Source organism: Esox lucius, chromosome 3 (assembly GCF_011004845.1).
Source record: "Esox lucius isolate fEsoLuc1 chromosome 3, fEsoLuc1.pri, whole genome shotgun sequence".
Taxonomy (NCBI): domain Eukaryota; kingdom Metazoa; phylum Chordata; class Actinopteri; order Esociformes; family Esocidae; genus Esox; species Esox lucius.
In genome coordinates, this window is record NC_047571.1 from 33,270,972 (window position 1) to 33,285,108 (window position 14,137).

A 14,137-nucleotide genomic window follows, 5' to 3' on the forward strand; every position below is an offset into this window, starting at 1 on the left:
TAACCTGTTAGAGAGATGGAGAGACAACCCTAACCCGCATTAGAGAGATGGAGAGACAACCCTAACCCGCATTAGAGAGATGGAGAGACAACCCTAACCCGTTAGAGAGATGGAGAGACAACCCTAACCCGCATTAGAGAGATGGAGAGACAACCCTAACCTGTTAGAGAGATGGAGAGACAACCCTAACCCGCATTAGAGAGATGGAGAGACAACCCTAACCCGTTAGAGAGATGGAGAGACAACCCTAACCCGTTAGAGAGATGGAGAGACAACCCTAACCCGCATTAGAGAGATGGAGAGACAACCCTAACCTGTTAGAGAGATGGAGAGACAACCCTAACCCGCATTAGAGAGAGGGATATAGAGAGCAAGAGGGAAAGGGAAAAAGACACTGTAAATAATCTGAGGAAAACAGGGAAACAGAGAAGAACGCCTTCTACTACAAAGTTATGTAGTAACAAAGTGGCTGTTTTTCTTCCTGTCAGTCAGTGTATCTGTCTGTCTGTTTGCCTATCGGTCTGCCTGTAACCATTATTTGAGGCTGGTGTCAGTGTTGTTAAGGGTTTTTATTTGAGGCTGTTGTCAGTGTTGATCAAGGGTTTTATTTTAGGCTGGACTCAATGTTGATCAGGGATTTATTCTGAGGCTGTTGTCGATGTTGTTAAGGTGGTTTATTTGAGGCTGTTGTCAGTGTTGTTACGGGGATTTATTTGAGGCTGGTGTGAGCGTTGATTCTGGGTTTTATTTGAGGCTGTTGTCAGTGTTGTTACAGGGTTTTATTTGAGGCTGTTGTCAGTGTTTTTAACAGGCTTTATTTGAGCCTGTTGTCAGTGTTGTTACAGGGTTTTATTTGAGGCTGTTGTCAGTGTTTTTAACAGGCTTTATTTGAGCCTGTTGTCAGTGTTGTTAAGGGATTTTATTTGAAGCTGTTGTCAGTGTTTTTAACGGTTTTTATTTGAGGCTATTGTCAGTGTGGTTAAGGGGTTTTATTTGAAGCTGTTGTCAGTGTTTTTAACAGTTTTTATTTGAGGCTATTGTCAGTGTTGTTAAGGGGTTTTATTTGAAGCTGTTGTCAGTGTTGTTACGGGGCTTTATTTGAGGCTGTTGTCAGTGTTGTTAAGGGGTTTTACTTGAGGCTGGTGTCAGTGTTGATCAGTGGTTTTATTTGAGGCTGTTCAGTGTTGTTAAGGGTTTATATTTGAGGCTGGTGTCAGTGTTGATCAGTGGTTTTATTTGAGGCTGTTCAGTGTTGTTAAGGGTTTATATTTGAGGCTGGTGTCAGTGTTGTTAAGGGGTTTTATTTGAGGCTGGTCTTAGTGTTGATCAGCGATTTTATTGGTCCCAGTGTTGATCAGGGGTTCTATTGCATGCTGGTTTTGGGAATACTGCAGCTGTTACATACACTCCAACTTCACAGATGAGGAACGGAACAGTTTGTGTGTCTGTGGGAAAGAGGATGAGGTGTGTGTGTAGTCCCTGAACTGACGGTTGGCAGCCTGTGACAGCTGTGAGTGGATTTCCAGAAGCCGCTCTACCCTTCTGAAGTACCTCCTCACTGTCTCCTCAAAACCTCCTACGGCTCCAGACACAAAACAGGAAGCTGCTCTTTGTCTTTGCTGGAAGTACCTTGTCCAAACTCTCAGGGCCGGGTTCCCCTTCTTTAGGGGTACAGATTACGCCTAAAGAAGCATTTTTAATTAATGAGAGAGATATGAGAGGGGGGGGGGGCGTTATCAGGAAAGAGAGAAAGTTGGAGAGGTTATTAGGAGAAATATAGATGGAGAGGTTGCCAAGAGAGAGAGGAGATGCAGTTATTGGGAAAGAGTAACAGATTAGGAGAGAGGAGAGATGTTATCCAGTGTGAGAGATTTGAAGATTATCAGGAGAGAGATGAAAAGGTTATCAAGAGAGAGAAAGAGGAGAGGTTCTTAGAGGTGGGGTGGTTATCAGGGTAGTTAGAGAGGTTATTAGGAGAGGTGGGGTGGTTATCAGGGTAGTTAGAGAGGTTATTAGAGGTGGGGTGGTTATCAGGGTAGTTAGAGGGGTTATTAGAGGTGGGGTGGTTATCAGGGTAGTTAGAGAGGTTATTAGGAGAGGTGGGGTGGTTATCAGGGTAGTTAGAGAGGTTATTAGAGGTGGGGTGGTTATCAGGGTAGTTAGAGGGGTTATTAGAGGTGGGGTGGTTATCAGGGTAGTTAGAGAGGTTATTAGGAGAGGTGGGGTGGTTATCAGGGTAGTTAGAGGGGTTATTAGAGGTGGGGTGGTTATCAGGGTAGTTAGAGAGGTTATTAGGAGAGGTGGGGTGGTTATCAGGGTAGTTAGAGAGGTTATTAGGAGAGGTGGGGTGGTTATCAGGGTAGTTAGAGAGTTTATTAGAGGTGGGGTGGTTATCAGGGTAGTTAGAGAGGTTATTAGAGGTGGGGTGGTTATCAGGGTAGTTAGAGAGGTTATTAGGAGAGGTGGGGTGGTTATCAGGGTAGTTAGAGAGGTTCTTAGAGGTGGGGTGGTTATCAGGGTAGTTAGAGAGGTTATTAGGAGAGGTGGGGTGGTTATCAGGGTAGTTAGAGAGGTTATTAGGAGAGGTGGGATGGTTATCAGGGTAGTTAGAGAGGTTATCAGGGTAGTTATTAAAAAGGAAGAGAGAGGTAAATGGGTTGAAACACATATTTTAACAGTAACACAAAACTATCTCCATGATCTGAAGCAAAATAATGAATATGCATGAAATATAAATACATTTATTAGATAATAATACACTGACAGAAAATACTAATATAAATACTATCCTACTGCCCAACACTGCTAGGTCGTGTTTTATTAGCAAGATTTTGCTAAAATATATTATCAGCTGCTAGTGCTAATCACAAGTTTGCTGGCTAGCAAACTCAATGCACTCAGTAAGAGCAAACACATCTAGCACAGACAGCAACAAGAAAAATATTACCATTTGAATCACTTACAATGTATGTGCTTCCTCCCTTGGTTCATGAATTACTACCCATAAGGCATATTCAGAAGTCCCATTCCTCATCCACACAGAGATGGTATAACCAAAATGCAATAACAGTAGCTACACCAGGGCACTCTATTTTAAAGTACATATTGAACTTCTTTAAGTACCCTGTATGGGAGTTATAGTTCCAGGCGGTTGTTGTCAGCCAATATGTGCTGTTTCTTCGTTTCGTCATGGCCACTTCCTGTCCATATCCTGATGGTACCCTGAATCCTCTTCTCTGACACCAGACACTTCATCTAACAGACTTGGCTTCATCTCGCCTTCATCTCTCTCTTTCTCCATCTCTCATTTGGCAATAGACCCCCATTGGATCATTTACCATATAATAGTGTGTTATTGTGTTAGTGAGAAACACACACCCACACCCACACACACACACACACACACACCAGAGAAAACCTACACACCAGATGTCCCGCTCAGCTCAGAGTAGCACTCCCAAACTTCTGAATCCTCAGAACGAGCCCAATGGGATGAGAGTAGGAGTGAAACCAGTGTGGAGACGGGGAGAGGAGAGGGAGGGAGGGAGGGAGGGAGGGAGGGAAAGACTGGGAGGAGAAGAGGGGGAGGGAGGGGGAGAGTGTTCACTCAGAGTACAGAAGTACAGACTAGGACAAGGAGCTGGAGAGGGAAAATTAGTTTTACCAAGCTACTACACACACACACACCACACACACACAAGCAAGCACACAAATACTATTGCCCTACGCATACACAAACACAAATGCGCACACACACAAAAAAGTACAAAGCGTTATGGGTCTGCTGCTCATAAAACTGTCATTACCCAGCAGCAACTGCTGCGCTTCTGTGTGTGTGTGTGTGTGTGTTTGTGTGAGAGAGTGTGGGTGTGACTTTTCTGTGTACGTGTGAGAGAGTGGGTGTGTGTGTGTGTGTGTGTGTGTGTGTGAGAGAGGGTGTGTGTATGTGTGTGAGAGAGGGTGTGTGTATGTGTGTGTCCTCCAGGTAATATGTATTAACTATACAGGAGGATGCACAGGGATTTGGCGCCTCTAATTAATTTGTCAGAAGCAAATTTCTTCCAGTTGGCGGTTGATTAAAAACAATATTAATTTGAATTAACTAGATTCATAATTTAATTCCTATCAATTTGCAATTATTGCTCAGTGAAGTTTTGAATATGGGATGTGTTGGCTGGCTGCCCATCGGTTTGCCGTGACACATTTGAGCAGGCCTTATGGAATGGGAGACGGCAGGGAATGACAGGTTTCCACTTCAGCGGTCCTCTAGCATCTCAGTATGCTTAAGATGCAACACCAACCAAGGGCCAAAAGCGTGTCCATTATCAGGCCTCATTGGGTGGTACTGATGGGTCAACCGTTGGATGTGCTCTTTGACGTCGGCTGTGTGGGCGCCGTATGAACACGTTTCCACTTATTTACGTTTTAAAAATGCTCAACACAGGGAAAGAACTGGCCAGTGGACAATGCTGATGGTTTGGTTTGGGTTAGGATTGGGTTTGTTTAATTCACTTGGTTCAGTTAGGACTAGGATTAGGGTTCTTTAATTATAAAGGTTGGTTTTGGGTTGGAACTAGAAGTATTTTATTTAGATGGGTCACTCAGGTTTATGTTTCTTTTTGTTTAATTCAGATGGTTCAGTTTGGTTTTGGGGTTTTATATGTTACATATAGATGGTTCAGTTAGGGTTGGGATTACATTTATTTCATTCAAATGTTTCAGTTAAGGTTAACATTAGATTATTTCCTATGAAATAATGATGATTCATTTAGATGTAAAATTTGGTGTGTTTAATTCTGAAGGTTCAGTTACGGTTTGGATTAGTTTTCTTATCATTCAGATGTTTCATTTATGGTCAATATTAGGTTTATTTCATTCGGATGGTTCAGTTCGGGTTATGATTAGGGTTATGTATTTAAAATGTTTTTTTTAGTTGAAGATGGTCTAATTAGTGTTAATATTAGGGTTATTTAATTGAGTTTCTTACGTTTGGATCAGGTTTATTAAATTCAGAGGGCTGGGTTAGGGTTAAACATTACTAGTACTGCATATAGGATTTGTTTTTTTAAATTCAGAGTGCTGGGTTAGGGTTAAACATTACTAGTACTTCATATAGGATTAGGTTTGTTAAATTCAGAGTGCTGGGTTAGGGTTAAACATTACTAGTACTTCATATAGGATTAGCTTTATTAAATTCAGAGGGCTGGGTTAGGGTTAAACATTACTAGTACTGCATATAGGATTTGGTTTAGTGGGTTCATGACCTGATGTTTCCTTAGTTTCTGACCCGTAACGCTGGGTTCCAATCTTACCTAAATATCTGACCTTTAACCCAATGCAACCTTACTGTCTGACCCCTCATCCTAACCCATTTTTACCTTAGAGTCTGACCCGTCATCCTAACTCATTTTTACCTTAGTGTCTGACCCGTCATCCTAACTCATTTTTACCTTAGTGTCTGACCCCTCATCCTAACCCATTTTTACCTTAGTGTCTGACCCGTCATCCTAACTCATTTTTACCTTAGTGTCTGACCCGTCATCCTAACTCATTTTTACCTTAGTGTCTGACCCGTCATCCTAACTCATTTTTACCTTACTGTCTGACCCCTCATCCTAACCCATTTTTACCGTAGTGTCTGACCCGTCATCCTAACTCATTTTTACCTTAGTGTCTGACCCGTCATCCTAACCCATTTTTACCTTAGTGTCTGACCCGTCATCCTAACTCATTTTTACCTTAGTGTCTGACCCGTCATCCTAACCCATTTTTACATTAGTGTCTGACCCCTCATCCTAACCCATTTTTACCTTACTGTCTGACCCCTCATCCTAACCCATTTTTACCTTACTGTCTGACCCCTCATCCTAACCCATTTTTACCTTACTGTCTGACCCCTCATCCTAACCCATTTTTACCTTACTGTCTGACCCCTCATCCTAACCCATTTTTACCTTACTGTCTGACCCCTCATCCTAACCCATTTTTACCTTACTGTCTGACCCCTCATTCTAACCCATTTTTACCTTACTGTCTGACCCCTCATCCTAACCCATTTTTACCTTAGTGTCTGACCTCGCTCCTTCCTCGCTCTCTTTCAGTTCATTTAACTGACTTTTATTGGCAAGGGAAACATTTGTTTATATATATGCAACGCAAGTGGGAAATAAAGATTAAATAAATAATTCAGAATGTGTATTGTTACCTACTGTATGTAAGCATTTGTTGTAACAATGTGCAAAGAGTTAAAGGATGAACAACAAGGGAAAATGAATAAAGGGATGATTATATGTTTATAATGTTGCCTCTGCTCTGCTAGTTGTCCTTTTCTCAAGACAGTAGTTCACATTGCTTGCTCTCTTTGTCTTGTCTCCATTTCTCTGTCCCTCTCAATCTCTGCCTCGCTCCACTCCCCTCTGGCAGGTCCGATGCAGGAGACGGTGTTTGATTTCTGGAGGATGGTGTGGCAGGAGAACACGGCTGCTATTGTCATGGTCACCAACCTGGTGGAAGTAGGCAGGGTGAGTGTACACTACTGACTGTCCTGAAGTACACCCTGTCCCCTTGGTAGTGTACACTACTGACTGTCCTGAAGTACACCCTGTCCCCTTGGTAGTGTACACTACTGACTGTCCTGAAGTTCACCCTGTCCCCTTGGTAGTGTACACTACTGACTGTCCTGAAGTACACCCTGTCCCCTTGGTAGTGTACACTACTGACTGTCCTGAAGTTCACCCTGTCCCCTTGGTAGTGTACACTACTGACTGTCCTGAAGTACACCCTGTCCCCTTGGTAGTGTACACTACTGACTGTCCTGAAGTACACCCTGTCCCCTTGGTAGTGTACACTACTGACTGTCCTGAAGTACACCCTGTATCCTTGGTAGTATACACTACTGACTGTCCTGAAGTACACCCTGCCCCCTTGGTAGTGTACACTACTGACTGTCCTGAAGTACACCCTGTCCCCTTGGTAGTGTACACTACTGACTGTCCTGAAGTACACCCTGTCCCCTTAGTAGTGTACACTACTGACTGTCCTGAAGTACACCCTGCCCCCTTGGTAGTGTACACTACTGACTGTCCTGAAGTACACCCTGTCCCCTTAGTAGTGTACACTACTGACTGTCCTGAAGTACACCCTGTCCCCTTGGTAGTGTACACTACTGACTGTCCTGAAGTACACCCTGTCCCCTTGGTAGTGTACACTACTGACTGTCCTGAAGTACACCCTGTCCCCTTGGTAGTGTACACTACTGACTGTCCGGAAGTACACCCTGCCCCCTTGGTAGTGTACACTACTGACTGTCCTGAAGTACACCCTGTCCCCTTGGTAGTGTACACTACTGACTGTCCTGAAGTACACCCTGTCCCCTTGGTAGTGTACACTACTGACTGTCCTGAAGTACACCCTGTCCCCTTGGTAGTGTACACTACTGACTGTCCTGAAGTACACCCTGTCCCCTTGGTAGTGTTCTATGAAAGGCTCTGTGTTACATGGTCTCTCTGTTTTACCCCTTCCTCTCTCAGATCATTGTGAAGTGAGAGGAAACTGATGGTATTATGGTGAAGGTATTGAGGTGGAGGTATTATGGTGGAGGTATTGAGGTGGAGGTATTATGGTGGAGGTATTGAGGTGGAGGTATTGAGGTGGAGGTATTATGGTGGAGGTATTGAGGTGGAGGTATTGAGGGGGAGGTATTGAGGTGGAGGTTTTATGGTGGAGGTATTATGGTGGTGGTATTGAGGTGGAGGTATTGAGGTGGAGGTATCATGGTGGAGGTATTGAGGTGGAGGTATTATGGTGGAGGTATTGAGGTGGAGGTATAATGGTGGAGGTATTATGGTGGAGGTATTGAGGTGGAGGTATTATGGTGGAGGTATTGAGGTGGAGGTATTATGGTGGTGGTATTGAGGTGGAGGTATTGAGGTGGAGGTATTGAGGTGGAGGTATTATGGTGGAGGTATTATGGTGGAGGTATTGAGGTGGAGGTATTGAGGTGGAGGTATTATGGTGGAGGTATTATGGTGGAGGTATTATGGTGGTGGTATTGAGGTGGAGGTATTGAGGTGGAGGTATTATGGTGGAGGTATTGAGGTGGAGGTATAATGGTGGAGGTATAATGGTGGAGGTATTGAGGTGGAGGTATTGAGGTGGAGGTATTATGGTGGAGGTACTGAGGTGGAGGTACTGAGGTGGAGGTATTATGGTGGAGGTACTGAGGTGGAGGTATTGAGGTGGAGGTATTATGGTGGAGGTATTGAGGTGAATGTATTATGGTGGAGGTATTATGGTGGAGGTATTGAGGTGGAGGTATTATGGTGGAGGTATTGAGGTGGAGGTATTGAGGTGGAGGTATTATGGTGGAGGTATTGAGGTGGAGGTATTGAGGTGGAGGTATTATGGTGGAGGTATTGAGGTGGAGGTATTGAGGTGGAGGTATTATGGTGGAGGTACTGAGGTGGAGGTACTGAGGTGGAGGTACTGAGGTGGAGGTATTGAGGTGGAGGTATTGAGGTGGAGGTATTATGGTGGAGGTACTGAGGTGGAGGTATTATGGTGGAGGTATTGAGGTGGAGGTATTGAGGTGGAGGTATTATGGTGGAGGTATTATGGTGGAGGTATTGAGGTGGAGGTATTATGGTGGAGGTATTGAGGTGGAGGTATTGAGGTGGAGGTATTGAGGTGGAGGTATTATGGTGGAGGTTTTGAGTTGGAGGTATTATGGTGGAGGTATTGAGGCAACTCACTGACTGACTTGCACACAGATGGACAGCTACCTACCAGACAGACCACTAGACTGACAGACAGACAGATAGCTAGACTGACAGACAGAAAGGATAGATAGTCAGACAGACAGACAGATAGCTAGGCACACAGACAGTCTGATAAAAGCGTGGTCTTCTGCCTGTCTTTTCAGCAGAATGAAATGAGTGTGGTTGCTTCGAATTGAGGGGCTTTTCTGGACTAGGAAACACAGACTAATTTGAATCTATGGGTCTCCTTCATTGTCTCAAAAACTTACAAACACATTTTAGATTTGTCTATCCTTGTTGGATCACCAAAAGATGTTCCTATTAAATATCCTGTGTTACCTAAACCTGACCTTAACATAATCTCAACTCCTATTGCTGAGGCCAGTTGTTACATTTTGCCTCATTTTAAAGGCAAAGTGGACACACTTTATTCCTTGTAGGGACCCGTGAAAGTTCTGTAAAGTTTAAACTGTCTTTGTTTCACTCTCCCCGTGGGGATTTTCCTTCAGACTCCCCCCACTGGCTTTATGACTTCTAACAGTGTTTCTCTGCTTCGTAGTACTGTGTTTAAATGATCCACAGATTCATGACCCAGGCTCCTCTGCGTTCTTATTACACATTTACTCTCAACTACATCTCCTCCCCCCTCTCCTCCCCCCTCTCCTCTCCCCCTCTCCTCTCCACCCCTCTCCCACTCTCCTCTCCCCCTCTCCTCTCCCATTCCCCCCCACCTCTCCTGTCCCCCTCTCCTCTACACCCATCTCCTCTTCCCAACTCCTCATCCCCTCTCCCACTGTCCTCTCCCCCTCTCCTCTACACCCCTCTCCTCTCCCCTCCCCCTCTCCTCTTCCTCTCTCATCTCATCACCCATCCTCTCTTTTTCTCTCCACTGTTCTCCTCATTCCTCCTCTCTTCCTCTTCTCTCCTCTCCACACCTGTTTAGCAGTGGTTCTATCCTCGGAGGGCCGTGATAGGCCGTCTGTTATATGATCCTTGTCCAATGGTGTAGCAGCACAGTTGGTCACGGTGTCGGTGGGGACATGAAATCACTACGCCATGTCACACCAACCCATCTGCTCTGTTACCGCATCTGTGTGTGTTTGTGTGTGTTTGTGTGTGTTTGTGTGTGTGTGTGTGTGTGTGTCGCCCAACCCATCAGCAGGGCTCATTTTAAGGGATCCAGTAACGGTTCCGCTGGTTCTGCTGGTTCTGCTGTCCGCTAGAGAGTCACAGACAGACAGAGACAGATATCCCTTCGATACACAGGCCGAAGTAGGCAGTCTTACCATGATGTAAAAAGTACCCAAAGGAAACTACTGCAACCAAGCCAATACATTTCTCTCCTGCAATGGACGTGCAGTAGTCATTTTGACTGAGTTCTGTCGGCTTCTGCTTAGTATGAACGGAGCAGTTATGTGGTGATGGTATTTTCTGCACCTTGACCTCCATGACCTGACCCAGATCTCGTACTGGGTTCAACCAGTCACACAGTTTCACAACGCAGCTTGTTGACATTAATGGATGGAACGGATAATTCACTCTTATGTTGTAGCTTTTATGGAGACACTCTTTATCTGCAGTACTAGCTTTTCCTCTTGCTTGTTTCCCAACAGAAGAGTTTACAGTACTCTGTGGTAGAAGAGTTTACAGTACTCTGTGGTTGAAGGGTTTACAGTACTCTGTGGTAGAAGGGTTTACAGTACTCTGTGGTAGAAGGGTTTACAGTACTCTGTGGTAGAAGAGTTTACAGTACACTGTGGTTGAAGGGTTTACAGTACTCGGTGGTAGAAGGGTTTACAGTACTCGGTGGTAGAAGGGTTTACAGTACTCGGTGGTAGAAGGGTTTACAGTACTCGGTGGTAGAAGGGTTTACAGTACTCTGTGGTAGAAGGGTTTACAGTACTCTGTGGTAGAAGAGTTTACAGTACACTGTGGTTGAAGGGTTTACAGTACTCGGTGGTAGAAGGGTTTACAGTACTCGGTGGTAGAAGGGTTTACAGTACTCTGTGGTAGAAGAGTTTACAGTACTCTGTGGTAGAAGAGTTTACAGTACTCTGTGGTAGAAGAGTTTACAGTACACTGTGGTTGAAGAGTTTACAGTACTCAGTGTTTTAGCCCAGAATTATTTCATAGTTATTTAGCCAGTGCATTTTCAGAATAAATTATACTATTAGTAAGCCAACCAATGACAGCCCAGGCTACGATCCTATCATCGGCCTGTCGGCAATGCACTTGCATAACTCTGGGACAGTAATGTTATATTAATTTCTTTCATAAAGCATAAGTAACTACAAAGGTTAACATAAAACTGTGTAATAATACATGCTTCATTCATGCCCAGACTATATTATTAGTTTTTAACCCAATGCTTCATTAGCCATGACGATACGTTTAGGCCCTTAACATAACCATAAAAGTCAATCCACTCGCGAAAGCCGATCAGTGTGCCTTGTTCCGACATAACTGTCTAGGCCGTTCAGTTAATATTTAAGACCCAACTGTAAACATGCGTTAAGCAAAATCAAGCCAACAATGTTAACCAACAACCCATCAATTAAGCTTCTCATCTAGCACAATGTCTGTATTAAATTATATTGGCATAAACGTTTCTATGTATAAATGATTGGCATGTAAACATCATTGAATTATTTTTTAAAACAATACCCAAACAATCCAGGAATTCCTATCTGAAAGGGATAAGACAGAGACACAGAAAGCAGGAGACAAAGACAGAGACACAGAGATGCAGGAGATAGAGGTACTACTGGTCTAATAGGTCCAGGTTTGGTACTACTGGTCTAGTAGGTCCAGGTCTGGTAGTACTGGTCTAATAGGTCCAGGTCTGGTAGTAGTGTGTTCTAGCAGGACTCTTACAGCCATGTGCTTTGGGTGACAGCAAGCATTTCACCTCTGAAAGGTGAGGATTCTTCTAACATGTTGGCCAGTACATTGGTGTAAATGTTGAAGAGCACAGGGCTGAAAGTGCAACCCTGGTGAAGTGATTGTCTTTCTCTTCATCTACCTCACTGTCTCTGGCTCTGTCTGTATGTCCGTCTGTCTGTCTCTCTGGCTCTGTCTGTCCCTCGGTCTGTCTCTCTGGCTCTGTCTGTCCCTCTGTCCCTCTGTCCCTCTGTCTGTCTCTCTGGCTCTCTCTGTCTGTCCCTCTGTCTTTCTCTCTGTCTCTCTTTCTGTCTCTTTCTCTCCCTCTGTCTGTCTCTGTCTCTCTCTCTCTCTGTCTCTCTGTCTTTCTCTGTCTGTCGCATAGTCTTTCTCTCTGGGTCTATCTGTCTCTCTCCCTGAACACCCTAGAGTCTTAGTCGATACTCCAATCTCATTTTAGCTCTCTAATGACTGCATACACTTCAGAATGAGCAAATTCAATCTGAGTTGCTGCCTTTTGCTGTGTGTGTGCATGTGTGTGTGTGTGTGAGAGAGAGAGAGAGAGAGAGAGACAGAGAGAGAGAGAGCATATGCGCGTGTGTGTATGTGTATCACATTTCTTCCTCATAAAAATGATTATTCTAACATAATACCTCCACGCTTTGTTTCATCTTCCATTTCCCCTTTCCCCTCATCACTGTGTCAACAGTAGAATTCAACCACTCTAATGATACCACGGTGTGTGTGTGTGTGCGTGTGTTTGTGTGTGTGTGTGAGCAATACTTCCTGTTGAGTTAGTTTATGTCTCTACAGGGAAATCTACCCTAACAGTGGATGGAGGGTGGATTCCATATTATCATCATTGAATTCCCATTATCTTTTCAGAAAATGGCGTATTGTGGTAGAATAAATGCTCTGTCTAATCTCCTTATGATGACAGGCCAATAGAATTTAAATACTTGATACATATGAGTTTGCTGTGAGTCTTGTATAGACAATGCAGGGAGGTGGATCTGATGGCTGTTAGGGGATAGTTCCCTACCTCAGGCTAGAAAGAGGACTCCATTTCTCCTTTCCTTGGAGACTTTTATTTGCACTCCATCAACGTGGGAATGGGGAAGAGATAATGTGAGAATTACTTTGGCTGTCAATAAATACAATTTCCATTGGCAGCTACTCCTTGACAGCCAAACTAACAACGACAGAAGCTCATTTTGTCAAGAGAGGGTTGTGTACTGATGAAATAGGAAGTGGGACGAATGTGAACTGTTAACTCCTCGGGTAGGCATTTGAAGAGATAGAGGATACACTGTGGTGTGTATTTAATTACGTGGTGTGTTATCTGATGTGTGGATATATAACCATGATGATGGGAGCATAATAACCATGGAGCTCTACAGAGGTGTGTATCCAGTTCCACTGTCCTTGTTGGGACAAAAAAAATACATTTTACATTTACATTTGAGTTATTTAGCAGACGCTCTTATACAGAGCAGCTTACAATAAGTGTGTTGTTCTTAAGTTGTCTTGGAAAAACAACATCTGACATTCATAATAAGTACACTTTCCTTCACCGAAGCTATTAGTTGGCAAAGTCAGTGCCAGAGAAATTAAAGTTAAGTGCATTTATTTTCGGGTGGTGGGGGTGGGGGGGATACACAAGTTAACACAAGTTAATTAAGACACTCATCAAAGAGGGTTTTCAGCAATTTTGAGAGGATTGGCAGGGACTATGCTCTCCTGGCTTCAAGGGGAAGTTTGTTCCACCACTGAGGTGCCAAGACAGAGTTTTGCCTTGGCTGGGCGGGAGCTGCCCACCCGTGAGGGTTGGGGGGCCAAAAGACAGTTGAGTGGCAGATCGGAGTGTATAGCAAGGGTTGTAGAGTTTAAGAATTGCCTGCAGGTAGGGAGGTACAGTTCCCTTTACTGCTCCAAAGACAAACACCTTAGTCTTGTTGCTGCTCCAAAGGCAAATACCATGGTCCTGTTGCTGTTCCATAGACAAACACCATGGTCCTGTTGCTGTTCCAAAGACAAACACCATGGTCCTGTTGCTGTTCCATAGACAAACACCATGGTCTTGTTGCTGCTCCAAAGGCAAACACCATGGTCCTGTTACTGCTCCAAAGACAAACACCATGGTCCTGTTACTGCTCCAAAGACAAACACCATGGTCCTGTTGCTGCTCCAAAGACAAACACCATAGTCCTGTAGTGGATGAGAGCTTCTACCAGAAGCCATTGGAGTTTGCGGAGGAGATAGGTGACATGGGTGAATTTGGGAAGGTTGAACACAAGACTGGCTGCAGTGTTCTGGATAAGTTGCAGGGGTTTGATGGCCCAGCCAACAGTGCTTTGCAATAGTCCAATCAGGAGATGACAAGTGACTGCATCAGAACCTGAGCTGCTTCCTATGTAAGGTAGGGTTGTATTTTGCAGATGTTGTAAAGCATAAATCCACAAGAGTGAGTCACTGATTTGATGTTTACAGAGAATAGTAAG

General features: G+C 44.2%; 1 protein-coding gene across 10 annotated transcripts in view; it reads left to right on the plus strand.

Moving 5' to 3' along the window:
- Nucleotides 1-14,137, plus strand: part of LOC105010317 (protein tyrosine phosphatase receptor type M) — a 254,489-nt gene that overhangs the window by 217,084 nt on the left and 23,268 nt on the right. For all 10 annotated transcript variants that reach the window (XM_029119022.2, XM_029119023.2, XM_029119024.2 and 7 more), the window contains one exon: nucleotides 6,424-6,521. In XM_029119022.2, coding sequence (XP_028974855.2) covers nucleotides 6,424-6,521 — 98 coding nt within the window. The remainder of the gene's footprint in view (nucleotides 1-6,423; nucleotides 6,522-14,137) is intronic.